We start from the raw sequence: 21,144 nt of genomic DNA, 5'->3' as shown, positions 1-21,144 counted from the left end.
CATTCACCTTATGTTAAATTAACACCAACAATTTCCGTGGATTCTTTGAGAATGAAATGTGTTAAGTTGAACACATTTTACTGTGTACAACGTGTCCGCTTCGCGAGCGACCGTTCAAATCACGGAGCTCAAAGAAGAAGACCGGACTGTTTTCACGCGCTCGCTCCAGGATCAACAGATCCGGCGTTATTACCTCGCGACATTCGACACGTCTCCTTTTAAGACAAAACTAAACATTACGGTCTAAAATTTCAGCTGTAAACAAGTCGTGCGATCTTTAATAATATCATCGCTATTTTCGACAGCGTCATTCGCGGCTCCTCAAACGCGTGTCTAAAATTCCCCGGTCGTAAAGCGGATCTCGCGATCGAGGTGCGAACGATCGAAACGATATGCGTCACAGAGGCGAGCAGAGGCGGGATACTTGAACACGCCGACAGAGAAAGAGAGAAAAAAAGAAGAAGATTGGGGGGACTAACCGGAATTTATAAATCACGACGGACAGGTTTGCTAACGCCAGTTTGTTTCTTCGTCGCCGGTCGTTTTGACGCTTCGTCGCTTCCGAGAAACTTTCATAGCCTATCTGTATAGATTGCACGCGCGCGCTGATATTCGTGCACGTTATAATCGGAAATAAACATTTGCACAGCATGCGCAACCAGTGTCGTTGCAGTGTAAACAGTTGCACGTGTGCACACACCGGAGGAGATAGAAAGAGAGAGAGAGAGAAAGAAACAGAATGAGTGAGAGAGAGCCTCCATAAAAACGTCGATGCAATCGACAATTTGCATCGCACACTCCGGCTCTCGGTTTTCCTCCCGATTTTGCTCCCTCCCAAGAGACGACTTCAATCGATATGATCATTCCAAAGAGCGAGCCGGGAATTAAAACCGCTTACGTAGCCGATAATAACGTCGAAACACTAACGAGATTAAATTATCGGTGAAAAACGAGACGAAATATCCATGCGATAGGATCCGCGCTCGCCTTTCAACCCCCGTCGCGATCGGGTGAGCTTTCAATCCGCAAATAAATAAATCACGCTCGCAACGGTGAAAAAATAAGAAGGATAATCTACCGAGTAAAAAAAAAAAGTGAGAGAAAGAGAGAGAGACAACTTCCCTCGCGTCCGATCCGAGTTTAATTAATAATACGTACTGCAAACGCTATTAACTTCGAGCGCAGGAGGCTAGATTGGGCGGCGGATTACACCTCTCAGACGTGCAATTGCGCGAGCGGCTGGTGCGAGGTAATGAGATAAATTTCTGGCGATAGTTGGAAACAATTGTCCCTTGGCAGGCCCTCGGCTGGGCTCGCATTAAAGCGACGCGCATGTATGCGCACCGGCGAATGATTTAAACGCGCGCGCTAGTTACTCGCGTGCTCGAGAGAAGCGGATTTAATAAACTGCTCGCGGCACCGCCGGGACGAAATCTTCGAATTTTCGGCGGCAATTTCGCTATTCGAAATTCGGAGCGGCTGCGACGATCTATCGGGACGTCGCACGCGTCCGTTCGCGAGCCGATAAGTGCCCGCCACGTGGTGTTACGTTACGTGTTCAAACGGTGCGCCGGCACAGAGAAAGTCCTGCATTAATATAGGAGTAACGTGTATGCTTGAGGAAGGATTCTCGGAAACATATCTTATACAGATGCGCTTTTTTGTTCGCCGCGGCATTATAATTATGCGAGAGCGATAAAATCTGCGATATTTCACCTATGTTCCCGTTATCGATATTAAAATGAATAACGAGCCGATCGTCCGGCACGCTAATCCAATCACTACGACGAAATTACGCAGCACGAAATCACGCTATCTCTTCCCCCTCCCCCTCTCACGCTTACTTTCATCTTTCATTTTTAATTTTCTTTTCTTTTCTAGTATGTTCAGTGCATTCTCTGCTGAATGTTTTGTAAACGCACGCTTGTTTCTAATATGTAGCATCTAGTTTGAATTCTCCCGCCGTTTATTCCTAACGTTCTCTCCGCGTATCTGTTACATCACATTATTTTCAGTTCACACGCAAATTTCTTCAGTAAAGCCATTTTGCGAAATTTGCAATAGTTAACGAGGGATTAGTTCGTAACGAGGGATTATTTCCCTCGTTACGAACTAATAATAAGCATACAGGGAGCCGCAGGTCGGACTCTGTATGAAGAAAAATGGCTTACTCCTGAAGATCTCCTAGCAACGATGGTATCAACTGATAACGAGAGACGTGTTTCTTTTCGGCGCGTTCAGCCGCCCGCTGCTCCCTCCGCCTTTAGAAATCCACCTCTGAAAATCCTCTCGATCGTTGCCGGAAGATTTTTAGAAGCTATCTTTCTTTGTACAGAGTCCGGCCTGTCGCTTCCCGTGCGCTCATTATCTCACACTTGATTAATTCCTCATTAATTACTATTGCGAATTTTGCAAAATGACAACTTTTCCATTCAGCCTCACTCATTCTTGTATATCACAAATACGAAGAATCTATTCCACTCGCTCTCTCTCCTTCTCATTCCATCGCCGGGCTCTTCCGCACGATGATTACCTAACATTGACCTAATATGCGACGTGGTAGAAAAAAGGAGGAAGAAAGAAAGGAATGTTGCGCTAGATAAACAGCGTCCGCTGGATCGCGGATTAACCCGTTCGGTGTATCTCGCGCACAAAGCGAGCCCATAAATTATGCATCGCGACTGAATTATTCATCCCGATTAAAAACCCGCGCGTCTGCGGGCGATCGCAAGGCGCGCGACGGTTGTTTCGCCACCTGCCCGTAATCCGCGGGCGATCTCGCCGCGGCCGGATCTCGCGTTCCGGATCGAGGATGTCACTTCATTAATTACCAGTACCACTTTATCCTTAATACCGCGCGTCAATTAGTCTTCATTAAGCCCGCCGGCGTTGCACGGTGTATCAGTAACGCGTCGATTCCAAATGCTCGCTCGCTTGCTTGCTTGCTTGCGACCGGGCGCGATCGATCACACGTGGCACTTGTGCCAGTTCGAGAAAGTAAGTCAATGTAATTCGTCCGAGTAAGGTTGTGGGCGACCGGGCTGACATCGGAATATACGCGGAGATCCCGGGGACCTTCGGATCGCGCCTGATCGTCATGGTCACCACAGCCTCTCCCCGAACGGAACCGTCGTGGAAAACGTCCGGCCGGATTTCCGCGAATCCGCGCTGAGTATCGTGATTTAAATCAGCTCCATTTTGATAACACGACCGGATCGAGACTGGTCGGTAGTCACGGAAAGAACGTATACCAGCAGACGACACGCTTTTTCAGAAGTGAAGTGCTCCGTCGGATTAATCGAGTAACGAAAATAGTCGTGGATAAGAAAACACCACTTTAATTTATTCCCTCTTCGACCATTTTTCTTTCGCTTTATATCATATTTTTTTAATTTAGCACGATACCGTGGCCAGTGGCTGAGCGAGAAGTGATCAAGTCATATGGCTCGTTACTTGCGAAACGATCGTCCTTTTTGCAAGGATCAATTCTATCGTGATGACGTTCGCGAGTAAGATACGACATGTACGCACTTCGGTAGTTTTTAGAAAGGAAGGTACGTTCACTCGACCGTCTTAATTGACTAGTGAATAACAACGCGCACTCACCCTTTGACAGCTTATCCACCGACTCGAAGCGTCCTTCGACCTTGTTCCGCAAGGAATCCAAATCGAAAGGCGCCGTAAACCCGTGATCCACGCTACGGCTCTTGCTCCTGTAATGGAATAAACGCGATCGTTAATTGACATCGTGCGTTCTCGTTGATATCGCCCGTTGTGCAACAACAAATCTGATCAAAAGACGCGGCGGGGATGGCTCGAGAGCGGATGGAAGGCAAAACAAGAACAAGTCTCGTGCCCCGCGCCTCGTCGACTTCGACCTCTCAAAGTCGACGTTTCCATTCCGAGCCAATCTCCGCGCGGCTGTGAGAGGTCGAAAGTCTCTCTCCGCTCGGCGAATTCGTGCTCGCATGTTTCTTCGAAATTTAGAACTCTATGCCGTAGAATAAAAAAAACAAAGAGAAATCGGAAAGAGCTCGCGACAGGGCGAGACGAATGCGCGCGGGTCGCGTTGCAAGATGATTATCTTCGTTAACGCGTTTCCATTTGCAGTTTATTCCGCCGCAAAATCGAGTCACGCGGGCACACGCGTTCGGGAATAAAGCGCGGGCCGACTTATTCTCACGGAGCGTGTTTGCGGGCTGGACGCTAATAGTTCGCCGCGGCGCGCTATTTGTAAACGCTTAGGTGTAGAGGCAATTTCGTTGAGCCATAACAAAACGCAATTTCACGATGCAACGAAGCATGCCGGGTTTACCTTCGTAAGTCGAGTGCCGCCGATGGTGGTGGTGGTGGTGGCGGCGGCGACGACGATCTACGGGGACGCGCGCGTGGCCGTCGCAGATAAAGCTCGCTTGAAATTTCCGCGAATGGGCCTGAATAACGCAACGGTGCGCGACGTACGTCGTAAAACGGGGAAAACAAAAGGGAAGTGGAAAAGAGACGAACGCATGAATGAGAGAGCCGGTGAATGAACCCGCGGGCGTTACGCCGACGACGACGATGATAACGGAGACCGCGACGAACGAATAAACGAGACCAGCGAGACACCGGATAGTGTTCTCCGCAGGACTGTTGTCGCACGATTTCCCGCGGCGAAAAAAGACCGATCTCGAGGGCTGGTCGAAATTCTTCACCGCGGGAGCCAAGTCTCGACGTGCTTTCACGGCGCCTTGACACCTCGCATTTCGTTCCAGCCGATCCTATAAAAGCTACTTTTTTATACGCGAAAATATTACACTTGAGATATAAATATATTTTTGTTTCATTTCTTTTTATTTTTCGTCTTTTTGACGGGAATATAAATCACTTTAGTGCGTAAGGTAGGAAAGATATAAGAGCAATTTGTACATATGAAAAAGACAGAATATATAGGATATCAAGAAAGTTTTGACTGAGCGCCGTGTGCAGGTAGAATGTATTAAATTGAGCAGAAAAGTCCCTTACCACTTTACAAACAATCTCGCAAAATTTCGAATTATTAATGATTGAAAGTGGTCGTGCCTGGCACTTCTTTAATTAATAACTCAAAGATTTACATGTTATTTGCAAAATGGTAGAGGATTTTTCTATTCGGTTTGTCACAAAATAATTGAAATCTAATTGAATCTTTATGGATCGGCCGGAGAGAAACGTCCAAGACAAATCGGATCAAGAATTAACCCTTCACCCTATATAGCGGGCGGGGTGAAAAATATGTTTATACAATATTGACTACCAATGGTATCTTAGGATTTTTGAGGTCGCTAATCACCAAACTGAACTCAAAATTTGTAATCAGCGACCAAAAAAAACCTTCGAGACTGAATTTCACCGAAAACGCATGATTTTTATCTCCTTGCCGTTTGGAGGACAAACGGTAAAAATTTGCTTGCCGCGTAAAGGGTTAATTAGAGATACTTAAAGAGATATAATACATTATCATCTCCGCGCAAATCATTTTTACGACTGTCTTATCGCTGAGCACTTACCGTCCACGACGAAAAGAAGATATTCGATGAGAAACCTACTAAGATTTCGCTCGTGAGCTATCTCCGCGTGCGTTATCAATTACGTGCTTCTCGCGTGCATTTCAAGTGGCGTTTCTACGCAAAGGTGTACTACGTAAACATGATCGAGCTGTAACGTGACCGTCGGCGACGCGGGTATGTCGCGTCTACTTGTAACACTAAACTCGTGTCAAGTTCGAGATAAATGAGGAAATGAGGGAAAATAAAATGACAAAGTACGGAGGAAACGACGACGGGCGATCGCGTGTGTACATACCTGTAATAAGACGATGTTAGGTTATCCGTCGATCTTGACGTCGTGACATCCTGGGACATTCGCCTGGACCTGAGATGCAACAAACAATCCAAAACAAAGGTGATGAGAATGCATGCAATCTACGTGCGCCAGGAGCTTGAAAAACAATTAAATCGTAGGTTAAAATAAGACAAAAGAGGGTGTGCGGCGGTGAGGTCGGAGTTTAGCCGTGCGCTCGGGGAGGCGATTTCTACGAGCGGAAAACGGTTTTCAAAGTATTTTAACCTCTCTCGTGGGATTTAATGAGCGACCTCGCGTGCTCGGCGTTTTAATTTGCAACATACAGACATGCGATTTATTAAGTAGTGCGTTATTAAGTAGTACTTCACAGGTTTGGCATACACACCGGGATAACGTTAAACGAACGTTTGTATGTTTCGTTATTGCTCACGTAATGAGTTTTCGTTCGCCCGTACATTTTATCGGAATACTCGACAATTTCAAAATTTCCCCCAACCTTCCTCTCATTCCTAATAAATAAAAGTGCTCGTTAACGCGCAACGTTATTCCTTTACATACTTCATTTACTTATTTTACTAATTGTAATGAGTCGAAAACATTTTAACTTAATTCGCGGCGTTTAAATTCTGCTGATATTTTTAAACAATGTTTCTTATTTTTCCTTTCCTTTCCATCCTCTGTATCATGTATCTCTCTTCGTACCGCTTCTAAAGAAACATAGTTCTAAGGCAATAATAAATGTATCAATCAATCAATCCATCCATCCACCCGTCCCTCTCAGAAAATATTCACGGGATCACTTGCGCGCGGAAACGCACGGAGAACATATTTTTACTGGCACAGCAAATTGTTTGTTACTATAGTGACAGCAGAAAGATTTGTGTTTGGACACCAAAAAGATTTGTTAAAAGTATTAATTGCCAGCTATGCCAAATATATTTTATGGCTGTCGCAACGGCGTTTTGCTACAACAGCAAAATTATTTTTTCGGTGTAAACAAAATCTCTTTGCTGTCACTATAGTAAGAAACAAATCGCTATGCCAGCAAAAATTCTCTCTCAATGCGAATCCTCGTGTCGTCGTGTAGAAATCTCACTCCTCAACGTACGCAAGGCTCGCGAAATTCAAACAAAAAGACAAGCTCGTGCGTTAATAAAGCGTTTGCGGCCGAGAACTCGAGGCGTCAACGTAAAAACAACACTCTCGGGCCAAGCCAGATCGAATTCGGTCGCGAGAAAAATATCGACCCAGCTGTCGCATTGCAGCATTCAGCGGTAGATGCGCATGCAGCATTGTTACGCGTGGCGATCAGCGCCGAATCGCAGAAACGCACGGCGGAGCACCAGCTCCATTCGGTCATTTGAGAGGAGTCACCACATCTGCGTGCGCGTGTGTACAGGAGGCGCAGTGCCTCTTCGCGCGCTAATTACATCCGACGTTTTAATTCGATTATCGTCGTGGCCTAGTGAGTTCGCCCGTTACTGGCGGCGCGCTCCGACGCAGTGTCTCTCAATCGTAACACGGAGAGAAATTGTCGCACTCGCTCTCTCCCTATCGTATTCGCAGATGTTCTTTGTGTCTCATCTCTGTTTTGTCCCTCTTTGCCTTATAATAAAGGAATTCTCTTTGTAGCAAGGACGACGTTACAACAGTCTCCAAAAAACCCGTGAGTTCCTTACGTTTAAACCCTCTAACCTGGCGAAGTGGATTTTCAGGAGCGTCAAAGCGCTTTCTCACAATTTTTTGCCGCAATTATTTCAAGTCAGCTGGCGAAGCTTTATTATATTTCTTCATCTATAACTAAACAGAGGGAGAAGTTTCGTGTTATTATTTACTTCTTTTGCCCATTCTGAATGTTAATTAGATGAGAAATAAACAAAATAGAATATGGAATCGGATTCGACCCCAGCTTTACTATTAGAGGGTTAAATCTTATTGACCACAAGCTCAACGAAGTGGAATTATTTAATAGCGATTTGTAGCTTAGAAAAAAATAGCTACGTTTGGGAAAGCCACACAAAGGAACAGGTGAGAAATATTATGACCCTGTCGATCCTTAACAAGAAGATTTATACTGCTGTATACTTCGGAACACGCGACCGAGATTTCTTCGAGCTGCAGTAATAGGGTTGCGTGCGAGTAGCTCGAGGGGAAAAAGAACGTACTTTACGTTCAAGGCCACATGGAGGAACTCGGATTATCCCATACCGGTGATAAATTACGCTATGAGAATTGGATTTTCTTCCGGAAGGTCGGTTGAATCCGCCCGTTGAAAGTTTAAAAAAGCTTTTAGAGAATTGGGGTCGTCTCAACGCTCACCACGGCTGTAGTATAATATTTAGCTTCTCGATAACGCTACTCGCAACAACACACTGCTCGTTGCCGACGCCAAGACGCGCGTACGTGCGGCGAAAATGGCAGCCCAGCGTTTCGGGAGATATAAAACATTGAGACTCTCCGCAACAACGTGCGTCCGCATACGCGGGACGCGCGAAAAATAACGATACACGGCAATGCAGCAGCAGCAGCAGTGGGCCGAGCGTGAGTCGGAATTTATTTCAGTCGTCCGGGTTGCCTGAGACTCCCAACGAGACTGTATTTCATTCCAAATTGGACAATGTAAATTACATCGTTACGATTGATTCTAGCACGACGCCGGTAATCAAGTTGTCGAAACGGCCCGAAGCCGGAAAGCGAAATTAATATCACCGTGCGCGACGCTTTCGGCCGAGACGCGCCCGCTACAATGAATTATCGAACGTTATTTAATTAGGCGACCCAACGTGAGCCGTTTCCGCCGGTCCGGGTAAATATAGGTGGACAGATATAAATAGCTTTGGCACAATTTCGATGGCTCTTGTTTACGCACATCTGTCGCTCTTCCCTCTCTCTCTCTCTCGGTCTTTCTCGCGAGGTATTACTTCGCAAAAACAAATATTTCCCTGACAAACTTCGCGGGATCGCCCGACACGTTCACGACTTTTCACCACTGTCGGCGGAAAGAAAGTCGGCGCCAGGATGTTTACTGGACGACGAGGATAAAGCGCATCTTGCCGCCTCAGTAAGAACACGAGTACGCGTACACGTGGAGCAATTACGTTAGCTCACCCGCGAAAATTGGCGTGGGCCGTGCGAACGACGATCAATAAGCCCCGCCATGTGTTGCGAATTCTCGGTCATCGGAGATATAAATAATAAATTCGCGGACGGAGCCAATCGGCTGGACCTCCAACGAAAACACGAAGCAACCAGGCGCAGTCCCGAAATATTTGCTCGTCGATTTTAACGCGTCGGAATTTCTTAACCCCTTGGTACGCTCGAAAAACCGGATACCCGGCCCCCATTGCTTGCTCCGTACATCGAGCTCTCGCCATTACGATCTCGTTATGGCTCTACTTCCGAATTAACGAGACGTTAATTCAAGATTTCGTTCATCCGATGCAGCGATAGAGTAAGATGACGGAAAAAATAAATAAATAAATACAGAAATTGTGACTGTAATGTATAATATACACGATCAGACGATGAAAAAAATGTAATAGTATTACATTTTTACATTTTTTTATTAGATTTTTAACGGGCACGTAACAGCTGATGTATGAGCATCGAGTGAGCGATTAATTTAAGCATCAAAATTAACTTAATTTAATAACACATTATACAGCAATTAAACCAAAATTTGCGGAAGAAACGACAATCAAAAGCACGCAAATCGAATTCGATTCTCAAGTAGTGTACGATTTGTATACTTCTGACTGTCGTTCTTCCGCAAATTTTTGTTCAATTTCTGCATATTACACCATTAAATTCATTTTGGTACTTCAATTGATCGCAATACATCGACGTTTTACTTTTACTCGCCCGTTAATTAATGTTATGGTTACATTTTCATCGTTTCGTTGTCTGATTGAAAGGGAAAATCGGCAAATAAGCAAATTTACCATTCCGAGGAAATTATGTAACGGAGGAATTAAAAAAAAGTCTTGGACAGCGTCGCGTTATCAGGTGGTCGGGAATCATCGTTCTCTCGCTTGCTCGCTTTTGCCTCGTGCATCGACGGCTGCAATTTAATAATAGCGCCTGCAAACAGGCAACTGCAATAGCCGCGCGCGACGAGCCGGTTTTTTTCGCGTTCAGGCGTCGCCGTCCGACTGAAATTTTCCCAGCCATGTGCGACTTCTCATTCATACGCCTCATGCATGCATCGTGGCGCGCGTTCAAAAACTGATCGACGCCAAAACGCGCCGCGGTATATTTGTATCAAAAACACCGCGCGACAACGGGCGGGCAATCCTGGCGGTTATTATTCCCTTCGCAAATACCGCAATTTTCCCGCTTTCAAATGTTACATTAACATTTCGCCCGGACAAACGATCAGAGCGCGCACAGGCTGCGTTGTTTTGATAATCCGGATAATAATAGTAAACATAATAACAATAGCGCGCGTTAATCTCGCAATAATTACGCGAAACCGATGAAACAACGAATCCGTCGGCCGCGCGGCAATTCTCGCGCTCGCCTGCTCGTCTGACACACCAATCGGCGTTAACAAAGGACGTTAATGACACGCGAGTTTCGCGCTCGATCACGATCGAGTGACGTTTTTCGCGATCGCGCGAGGACCGGCGAGGATACGGCCGCGCCTGGTAATCCGGACGCAGTGGTTACAGACAGTGCGTGCACCGGCGAAGGTGCCTTCCTGGGAAATCAGCCGCGTCACGCGTGCGCGTGCGTGACCGAAATCACGCGCGAGGCGACGGCGAGAGGAACGAGATTCGCCGGCGACTCTCGTCGAGAGAGAAAGGTGCTCGCGTACGAGCCCGCGCGATGTTTCGACATTTCCTGTGACACCTGTGCGTGCGCGCCGTGTTCCTCCGTGTCATTGCAGCGCACGGAGGATGACTTTCGGCTTCGGACAGCATACGTAATAACGGGAATCCTCGATCGTACTCGCGCGCACTGACGAAATTGCCAGAACGACTCATTGTCGGCGAACGCCGCCGGTTGCACGACGCGAGACGACGTCGTGCGCGATTGAGAGTTACGCGAGTTTAAACGGAATCGCCGGGATGATTTCTCAATCGTCCGCGCGATGTAATCGTGTTCCTCTCGACGAGAAACGCACGACGTGTCGCTTCTACCGAGAGGAGAAAAAAAAATTGAAAGAGGAAGAAAGCGGGGTGATTGGGAAACCACGTATTTTTCGTGCTTGCGTAGCAATCGAAAGCGACGGGCGAGACGCGTTGATGAAAGCGGATAAAAATTTGGGAAATTTTATACCGATGTGTTTCGATTTTAGCTTCTTCCCTTCCTTGCGGAAAACGTGCACACAAATTTCTCTCGAGAGTAAAGCCGGCCCACATATATTATTGATATATTTATATTATATTATTTATATATAATATAATATAACATAAAATAACAAAATATATATAATATAACATATCCGTGTGTGTTTACTCGTGCCTCTGTGTAATAAATATCGGTTTTACGCGTGAATTGCCTTTATTTCCCTATTACCGTATTTCACAAGCCGCCGCCGACGCGACGTCAAACTGGCACAGGACATCGTCGGCGTCGTGCCAAAATGATTTCTTTCGCGGTGTGCATCGCGACTCGTCGTTTAACGTCTCGAATTTACGCGCGATCAGACGCGGTTTTTTTTTACGCCGACGAGACCTTATCATATCGCGCTTCGTTCCGCGCGAATATTCCGAGTGGTATAATCAGAGGTGCCCTTTATCACACTATGACGTTATTGCCTTCCCCCGCGGGAATCTGGAAGAGTCGTCCGTAAAATTTACCGGTGATAAACAATATATTCCGTCACGAGCTATAATAACGCACGCCCGCCCACGATGGACTCTAATGGCGTTATTATACGCTTACAGAGTTATTATTTCTTCTCCTCTCGTACAATACGATGACGATACAATATCGACTTGATAACGTTCCTCGCGAATCGATCGATATCGTCGTCGTAATCGGTGTTTTATAACCGACGAAACGTCTCGTGTTATTGCACGTCCGCTATGCGCGCCTCGCGTTACGAGCGCAACATCGCGTCTTTAATTATCAGTATCGAAGTATTAACGGAGCTAAGATGCTCATATTTCCGTAACAGCGTGGAAAATGCCTCCACACATTCTTCTTCCTCTCCCACTCTCTTTATCTCTTTCCCTCTCCCCGCCCGAGAACATGATTTCAATCGCACGCCGGCACGAGACTCTAAATCCGTCATTGACGACGCGAAGGAAACTCGATAAAACAAAGACGAGAATTCCCCGTTAACGAGCCGGCAAGGCAAACACGGCCGAGCATCGGTGTTTCCACCGACCAACAACGCGGAGATGTTCTTCCCCCTTCGTTGTTGCCCGACTCGTTTAACGATCGTTCCGGAACCGCAAGGATGAAACTAGTCGTTGCCACCGTGGTGTCGTCGACGACAACAACGACTACGAAACTCGTCGTCGTTGTGTCGTCAACAATAGATCGATATGTACGCCGAACTCCGTCACCGAAGACCAAACTTTACGGGGGAGAGCGCAATCGGGTTGTTCGGGAACAACGTGGCCCGCCGAGACGGAAACTCCGTCGGCGTTGTTTTAATGAGGCGGGACTCCGCGCGCGAAATTCGCAAAGGATAAACTCGATTTGTGCCGCCTCGTGTGCCGCCAACCGCGTTACTTCATGACGTAACCTCGCCCATGTAACGTAATCGACGTAATACACCGTGTGCCGATTCCGCGAGAAGCCGTCGCGGAAACTCCGGCCGGAAAGAGATAGCTCGATGAGCGAAACGTGATTGAGCCGTTAATCGCGAAACAAGAAATGTCACGCGAATATGTGTCTCGATTGACTCAGAATAAATGAATCCAGAGATAAGATATTAAAGGAAAGAATTTACGAGAAAGATTCTGCGTCATTAGAAATTTTTATGAAGATGTAAATAAGACGGAAGTTATTAATAGTAAGAAAAGTGAATTTCGTTCTTGAAAAAATAAGAAACAAGTCAGCTTTAAAAAAAATGAATAAAAAGTGTCTTTTCCAAATAATTTGTACGTTAAAAAATAAATTGTTTATCTATTATACCATTTCTCTAAAAGATTAAAAACACTATGGTGAAAGTCGGTGAAGAATAAAGTATGAATTTTTAGAGAACAAAAGAAGTTACGTAATACATAGAATCTAAAATTTACTTTACACTTAGTCTTATATATATATTTAGATACATCATAAAGTCCTTCACAAAACAAAAATTAAATTCCTTATGTTTCCTCAAATGTTTTTAATGAAATGAAATAAAACACTAAACTTGAATTCAATTAAGCTACATTGCAATATATTTTCAGAATGTTGGAACGTCTCAGATCTTAAATCAAAACAAAAACAAAAGTTACGAGTTTTTTCCGTTGAAAACAGACTAGTTAGTCGCGACTTCTTAAGAATATTCGAAGAATAATACTGAATAATATGCAATTTATAAAGAAAACGCAGTCAAGTGTGTTCATGATCTCACTGGGTCATTGTCTATTTTCTTGAGTTCGTTTGTTAATAACTCGTTCTGGCTCAATGGACAAACAAGAATTGTGAATGAACAAACGATTCCATTGTGTGATTTAAAAAAAAAATACAGTCAGTTGTATTCGTACCAATCATTGTCTGTTTTCCTGGAAAACGGCTTCAAAATAGTTCTCCACTTTATGAACATTGTGTCGTCAGAGTCACTGTTGTTATTTTATTTTCTGTGAACCTCTTGTTTTGTATTTTAAGAAGCAAATTATTGAAAATGACTTCTTGTGATCGTGTTTTTTTTAGAAGAGCTCAAATCGAATAAAAAAAGTCCAAAGAACAATCTATTTTATTTAAAATGAGAAAAAAATGAGGCGTTTGTAAATAAATGAAGAGAAGTGAGAAAAGTGGATTACTCCCATGTCCTGTTTAAATTTAATGTCAATTGTTCCGGGAAATTTCGAGCGGTAAAGTTATAAATTATTCCGGGCTCGTGGGATTTCAAACTGCCTGTCGATCGACGACACCGGTCGAACGACTTTGTCCCAGAATGCAAGAGACATATTCTTGTTTCCACTTTTCTTTCGCCGATCGCTTCTGCCTATGATTGACATTCTAATCGCTTTTAAACGACTCTGCCGCGGGATTTCTCGTTGTAAAGAATCATCCCGCCGTGAGTCAAAGTAGCGTGGAAATTCCGTCTGCCGCAGACGGCGCGACAGCCGTGCAATGTACTCTTTGCGTTACCGTGTTGCAAATTAAGCGGAAGTGCCGGCAATTGCAAACCGGGAGAGACATAAACGCGAGAAACGCTCGGGGACGGCGAATTTCGTTTCCAACAGAGACTCTAAAAAGATTTCGCTGCACCGAAAATCGGATTCGCCGTCTACATTCCGTACATATGTTTTAGCGTAACTTTTATCGAGATAAATTAACGAGAGAGAGAGAGAGAGAGAGAGAGAAGCGAACGTTAATAATTCATCGGATTCTTAGTCGTGTGGAGAAATTATTCGACAGAATGATTGCTCGAGTAATAAAAAGTACTAAAATAAATTTCTGAACAAACAAATCACGCGATCGACTTATTGCTTCTAAGATAAAATATTATCTTTCGAATATTCTGATATGAGTCTTTCATACTATCATAAGATATATTAGAGATATTCATCAAATAAATACCAAAAATAAAGTCTTATTACAAAAGATAAAATACACAAATATTAGACAAGACAAAACTTTTGGAAGATACGTCTTGAAAGATATATAATGTGTGGGACGCGCGTTTGATGAAATTTCCTCGACAGGCCTGAAATTTTGATAAATCCTTGTACAAGGCGCGATGGACCGTTGAATATAAATAAACGAAGAGGAGGCACGAAATTTCTCATTCCGCTCGCGTATCACGCTCGGTGTGCGTTTCTCGGCGGAAAAGCGGGCTTCCGCATCGGAAAAGAGCGCGAATCGAGGACGTCTGACTTCCGCCTAACAGATACCCGGCTTTCAATTAATTCAGGAAGAAACTGCCCGCCCGAGGCCGAGAAATAACGTTCCCCCATGCGCAAAGGATCACGAAGATCGCGGGAAAATATCATTAACGACGTTACGTCGCGTCTCGCTCAAATTCCCCGAGCTGTGACAACATGCCGCGATGGACTTTCCTTCCCCGTGGCTTTGACAATTACGACTTACCGTGTGCAAAACAGTACGGTCGAGCACTCGGACAATCCGAATCTTTCGGTGACCGAGGATACGGCTAATTTCAGACGTTACGAATTACCGACTTCTCCAAAACGATAACAGATAATAATGACGTCTGAAATTACGCCGTACGCACGGAAAAACTCACCGATGGACTCGCGTGTCCGGGTGGTCGACAGGCTCCGATACAAAATATACACGAGGACGTAAACGTAACGAGAGCGAATTGGACAAGGTCTAACTAATTCCCGACGCGAGAGGCACGCGATCGCGCGCGCTCCCGTCTGCCTCGCAATATTAATCATTCATTAACAGCGTGTTACGTGTCTAAGAAGATAATTGGGTAACTTCGAAAGGCGGACTACCGGCGGTCGAGGCCAGCCTTCGGCTTCCACCGGATTCGAAATTCCTCGGCGCTTTCGAGGGCTGGGATCCGTTTCCTCCGCCCTTTCGCCGCGTGCTCTCGCGACCGTAAACGAAATACGTGTCTCGCAACGGAGTTACTCGCTCGCGCGGTATTCGCGGCGCGTGTGCGGCCGTCGCGGGAATTTAAATTACACACTCTCGTTGTACAATCGGCGCGCCTCATCGATCCGCAGCACCATCTGCGGCCGATTCCTTAAGACGATTGCCAATCGATCGGCTTATTCGGCACGCGCGATTTCCGGCGGACGGCCTTACCGTTTTCCCCATTTAGGCCGGCCGTTAATTAAAGCCCGCCCCCGCCCGAAAATCACGGCCTTCGCCGGCAGGCGAGGCGGCCGTTAATTCAGAATGGCAATTAGTAGACGCGCGGGGGATTAATTTTCTGGCTGCGTTCCGCCGTGCGCGAGCCGAATCGAGCCGAGCGGAGCCGTGCCGAGCTGTGCCGCGCCGTGCCGTGATAATCATTATGGTAATTACGGATTCATGAATCGCGAACGATGCGCTCGTGCGCGCGTTATAATATCGCGTGCGAGGGAGGGAGAGAGGCGACTGTTGTATGTCTGTGTGCGTGAAAGGATTAGACACGATTTCATATTTCGCGTTCTACGCGCCGGGAGGGGGAAGTATCGCGGTTTAAGGCGCAACGCAGTCCCACCACGCTCGCGAGAGGTTCCTTCTTTTTTATCGCCCGCACGGCCGGGGATGTCGATGCTTTTAATTGCGATAATTAGACGTCGACGAAAATGAAGGCGGCGGTTTCAATTATACTCTTGGCGGTGGCCGAACGATTAAGAGATATTATTAGATATTAAATTCCGGCTAAAAACAGATCGATTCCGCCGTGACAGACGTGAGCGGATAAAAAAAAGAGGCGGTAATTTTAGAGCGACTTGCGCACACACTTGGGCGCTTCGTGTATAATTATACACATTATCGCGCGTCTCCGATCGCGTTTTCCAATCATGTTGGCACACACAGGTCACCTTCGTGGATTAATAATATCGCAGATTGTAGAAGATACGTGCTATAATTGTACTGTAATTAATAAAACGTTTCACGTGTAATTAGGCACTCTAATGCCATGCCTTAGTCGTCGTCGTTCTAACGGCGAGTCTTGAGTTACAATCTCCTCCCTCTCTCTCTCTCTCTTACATTGATTCTCGATATGAAATCTCAAAAATCGACATTAACTTATGCCGACGGCGATTGACGATCGCAAATAAAGAACTCGGGACGAACTCGCGCGACGAACCCGCGCGACGAACCTCGACAGCTCCGCGTGGACGACGAACGCGATTATTAGATAAGTAATCGTTACTTTCGATTGCTCACGGTGACTCACTTTCCACACAATCTGTCTCGCTAATCGGCAGCGTTTAAGCGCGACTTCCGTATGCGAAATAATAAACGCGTATCGCCGCGGGCGAAAAGCGAACGCAAGTATTACGAGGGGCGTAATGAAGTTCTTGTTCCGCTATCTCTCTCTCTCTTTCTCTCTATTTCTGGCTGTATCACGGATATCCGGAAGAGAACGGTCCCGTGTGCAGCTCTAAGAATATTATATCCATAAAACCGCTTCTTACCAGCGCAGCTACACCGAGAAATTCGACGTTGCGACACTTGTCGTGAGGCAAAAATCAACTCGCGATCGAACGAAGAATCGACCACGGGTGAAAGGAAGAGTGATCTGAAGCGCGGGTTCGTCCTTATACACCTTATACACGGTGGCAACGAATCATCGGGTCGACGACGCGTGTCTCGCGAATAAATTTCGCGAATACGAGAAACACTGACCTTCTGATGTCGTTATATTCATAGATACACAAAGAAAAAGATTTCCTTAGATATAGTATACTTGTTTATTTCATTTGTGTTCATTTAATATAAATATTTAACGTAATTTAATATCAAATATTATTTGCTTGAGTGAAAATGTTTCACTCAAATAAACCATATTATTTGATAAAAGAAACGGTATTATTTAGAGGAAATAATACTTTGTTTTTAATAAAAAAAGAAATGCATTTCATTGTATATCAAATATTGTTCCACTGAAACGAAAAAAAATCTCTAATATGTTTTTCATATCATGTTACTTCCTTCAAATAATGTATTGCTTATAACAACTAATGCAATGTTTGAACGAAAATACAAAAGAAATATGTTATTTGACGTAAAGACATTAATTTTTTTTTGAAAAACCAAACAATCTTGTTCGTCGAGTCAAATATCCGTTCGTTCTGTTCCAAAAAACAAATTTGACTCAATTAAAGAAACTTTACTAAATGCATAGAAATCTTTTTCTCTGTGTATAAGCGTGGAAAGATAAATATGAAAATAAAGTAACATGAGAGATGAACATCCGAAAGGTACAACGATATTGCGGAAGACCCTCGCCCGTGCTTCTCCTTTTGTTGCATCGCGAGGCTCGCGGAGAGAATCACGTGCGTCACGTGCAAATACCAAATACCGGTTCGCGAGCTAGAGAGAGAGAGAGAGAGTCTATTTTTCGCGCTCGTTCGGAAAATAGAGGCGAGATAGACGGTGAGCGAGCGTTTGGTCCCGGGCGCGACTGTACGACTATGCGGGATGGATGCGACGCAAAAGTGCGTTTGAGGCATCGTGCCGGTAACAGACTTTTTCACCTGGGAAGTCGTGTGTGTGTGTGTATGTGTAGTCATCGACGTTGACAAATCCGACGGAGTTCGCTTCTCGTTTGTGCAACAGCTGTTGCGCGTTGGCGCCTTTAAGGCCCGAGGCCGTGCCGTCTCCTGATAGTGGGCATCGGCTGCCAAGAATTTCTGAGATGTGAGAAAAGATACAGAGTTGCAGTCACTCTGGGTCGCGGCCAGGTTTAACGAACGCCTCGTCGTAAAACAAAGCGGGGATGACGGAACGTCGGCGGCACTTGTTGGCGGTTAACTTGCGCACAAAGCACAGGCTTGTACAATCCAACGGCGGTTATCGCGATTTACGAGCGGCGCGCGAGCGACGGTGCGAATTATCGTTCGCGAGAGCGCGTTAATGACAGTGGTTAGATCAATTACCAGCGGGCGAGCAATTAACGGCAATGCTGAACGGACGCCGCTCCTCACGCAGTCCCTTCACCTTCGTGGCTTCTCCTTGTTCCTCGTCATTCGCTTCATTTTACTGTCCGTCTCGTAAGCGGCCAACACACGCTTTACTGTTATCGCGCATACATTTTCATCTGGTCCATTCTCCTAAGGATGTACCGCTCATAAGTGGAAATGATGAGAAAATGATGAGAAAATTTTATATCGAACTTTAAACGTGACGCCAAAGTTTGACAGTAACTCAGAGCCCGGATCAAAAGGTATTCCACTTTGAAGGAGGTTGTAAGATGGAATGAATTTGATAAAAGCTCGATAATAGCACTTGCACTGCGTATACGTTCAAAGATATTATCTAACTGATTGCTCGTGCAATTAGAAAAAAATTGACCATTCAGAGAGCTGAGATAAGAGACTTGGATATCTCTTTCTATTATCCGTGTATCTCTATTAGATCAACTGATGCATAAATATAATACTAATAAGAAAAATGAAAAATAATAATATTCCCGTGTTTATAATACTGTGTACATGTATAGTATACTTCAACTTCGTTTGAAATTAATATTTATTATTTAGGAAGCGAATATTTATTATTTAGGAAGCGAAATAAATGTAGCTTGATAAATATTAAATTTATGAACGACCTCCTTAATGCGCCACTAAAAATCCAGCACTAATGAACAGCACGTCCTTAACTACTTAGCCGTGTGCTGTAAGACAGAAATATTCATCGAATAGGAAAGAGTCTTCGAAAGTCGCGGAATTTGCAAAATTGCGACTTGCAAATTTGAAAAAGATTCAGCAGTCGGCAGAATCGTGCATTCGCGATTAAACACGGCGCGACTGACGTCAACAGTCTCTTTCTCTCCTCACGAACTACACAGCGACAGTTAATCAACCGCGGGGAAAAATTCCACCGGTGTTCTCGTTTGATATTTATAACGACGCGCCGGTAAACGCGAAGTTCGCACGCTGTCAAACGACCGTGCCGTTTGTCAGCGGTGACGTCATACGTGGCCATTATTCAATTACAATAGGCCGTGTACACGCGCGCTCCCGTTGTTCTCTCCTTTGAACTTGCGGAATCAATTGGCGCGGATAAAACACACGCAGCATCGGCAAGTAGTATCGACAGGCGGCGTGTGGCAATACAGAACTCTCGTTTTAAGCGTACGATTAAAACTACGTGGCCGTGTTACTTAACCAACTGCGAGTATAATTTTTATAATAAAATAAGCGAATGTTAAATAATTAGTGCAAGTAAATAACGAGCTGATGGATAAATCAAATGACGAATTTTATTCACAATTTTTTTGATATTATTTTTATATCGTCGTTGAAAGTTTTGATCGGATTTCGATATTTAAAAAAGGTAAAAGAAAGGAGTAATAAAAGCAAGAATAATAATTATGTAATCATCGATAAGAATTTAAATTTGGATTCGATATACCGACAAAACTAAACAGATGTGAAAAAAGATTCAAGTTAGAACTGGTGATTCAAGGAGCGTTATAAGATAAAAACATTTCAGGACTTACGAAATCTAAGCAGATATTCAGATAGCTGTAAATTATTTATGATCTTGGATTGACCATAATTACAGAGTGATATTCATATACCGTTATTCAGTTATTCGGATCGGTATTTCTAGTGTGAAATAATGTAATAAATATACACAGACAAATAACCGAAGGCGAATAATTGTGAAATTATAATTAATTATCAAATAATAATGGAATACCAGTCTAAGTTTCAACGCGGCCATCTATTCTCAGCAGGTTTCTCAAACGTCTGTTGAAAGCAGAAATCTCTTGCATAATAAATGACTTGACATCTTATAAATTTATTTATTATTCCCGACCCAACATCTTAGCTGCTCCGCCAAGGCACTGACATTGACACTGGCACGGTCTATCGTGTAGATATAATTCGATCGAAAATACACGTCTTAAGATAAGACGATGCCGACGTGAGCCTGATTAAAATTAATGTTATTTCAAAATCCGATAAAATATTCTAATCATCCGACGAAAATGATAAATAACGTATATCAAGGTGGTCCACGTCACTCAATGGCTCGGAAAGTAATGTGGAACTGACAAAAAAATACGAAGGTAAGACCGCCTTGAAAGCTCGGAACGTGTTTTAATGTTTTAATCACTCGGTGTTCAGTGACGGGTGACGATCAATGGGAGAGGATAACTTCGCTTTTTTCGCCCATTGTATTGGTGTTCTCACGCGCGTCGCAAAGTTCCCGTTATGTTATATTTACTCGAAACGTTTCATCAACTCTTAAAATATTTGATCGGTCTTCTCGTCGGCACCGCTTAATTAGCACGTGTGTCTCCAATCAAATCGTATTTAGGCAAATGCTGGTGTCACGAGATAGAATTCGGAGTGCCGTGAGGGAGCAGCCACGAAGCAAAATTTCGACTCGGAAAGTCTCAAGGCAATTCGATCAGGTTAGTGATGAATCGAAAAGGTACGCGAGTCGACGGTATCATCGTCGGTGCATGAAAATTCAACGCATTAGAACAACAAGCGCGTATTAAAGTCCGTGAACAAGTGGCGGTTATACACACGAAGCGCGCACGTTTGCCTAGTTAGCTCC

The 21,144-nt window shown here is 44.7% G+C and overlaps 1 protein-coding gene across 9 annotated transcripts in view; it reads right to left on the bottom strand.

Annotated features, from left to right (window-relative positions):
* LOC106746221 (TLD domain-containing protein 2) overlaps positions 1–21,144 on the bottom strand; it is a 145,712-nt gene that overhangs the window by 53,632 nt on the left and 70,936 nt on the right. For 5 of the 9 annotated variants that reach the window (XM_014622537.1, XM_014622535.1, XM_014622543.1 and 2 more), the window contains exons 2-3: positions 5,824–5,892; positions 3,607–3,713 (exon numbers count right to left, since the gene is read on the bottom strand). In XM_014622537.1, the coding sequence (XP_014478023.1) occupies positions 3,607–3,713; positions 5,824–5,892 (176 nt within the window). The remainder of the gene's footprint in view (positions 1–3,606; positions 3,714–5,823; positions 5,893–21,144) is intronic. The other 4 variants (XM_014622538.1, XM_014622544.1, XM_014622536.1 and 1 more) reach the window with 1 other exon arrangement.

The sequence above is a fragment of the Dinoponera quadriceps genome, unplaced genomic scaffold, assembly GCF_001313825.1.
Source record: "Dinoponera quadriceps isolate SergipeBrazil2010 unplaced genomic scaffold, ASM131382v1 scaffold566, whole genome shotgun sequence".
Taxonomy (NCBI): domain Eukaryota; kingdom Metazoa; phylum Arthropoda; class Insecta; order Hymenoptera; family Formicidae; genus Dinoponera; species Dinoponera quadriceps.
This window is presented reverse-complemented; position numbering and strand designations above follow the sequence as displayed.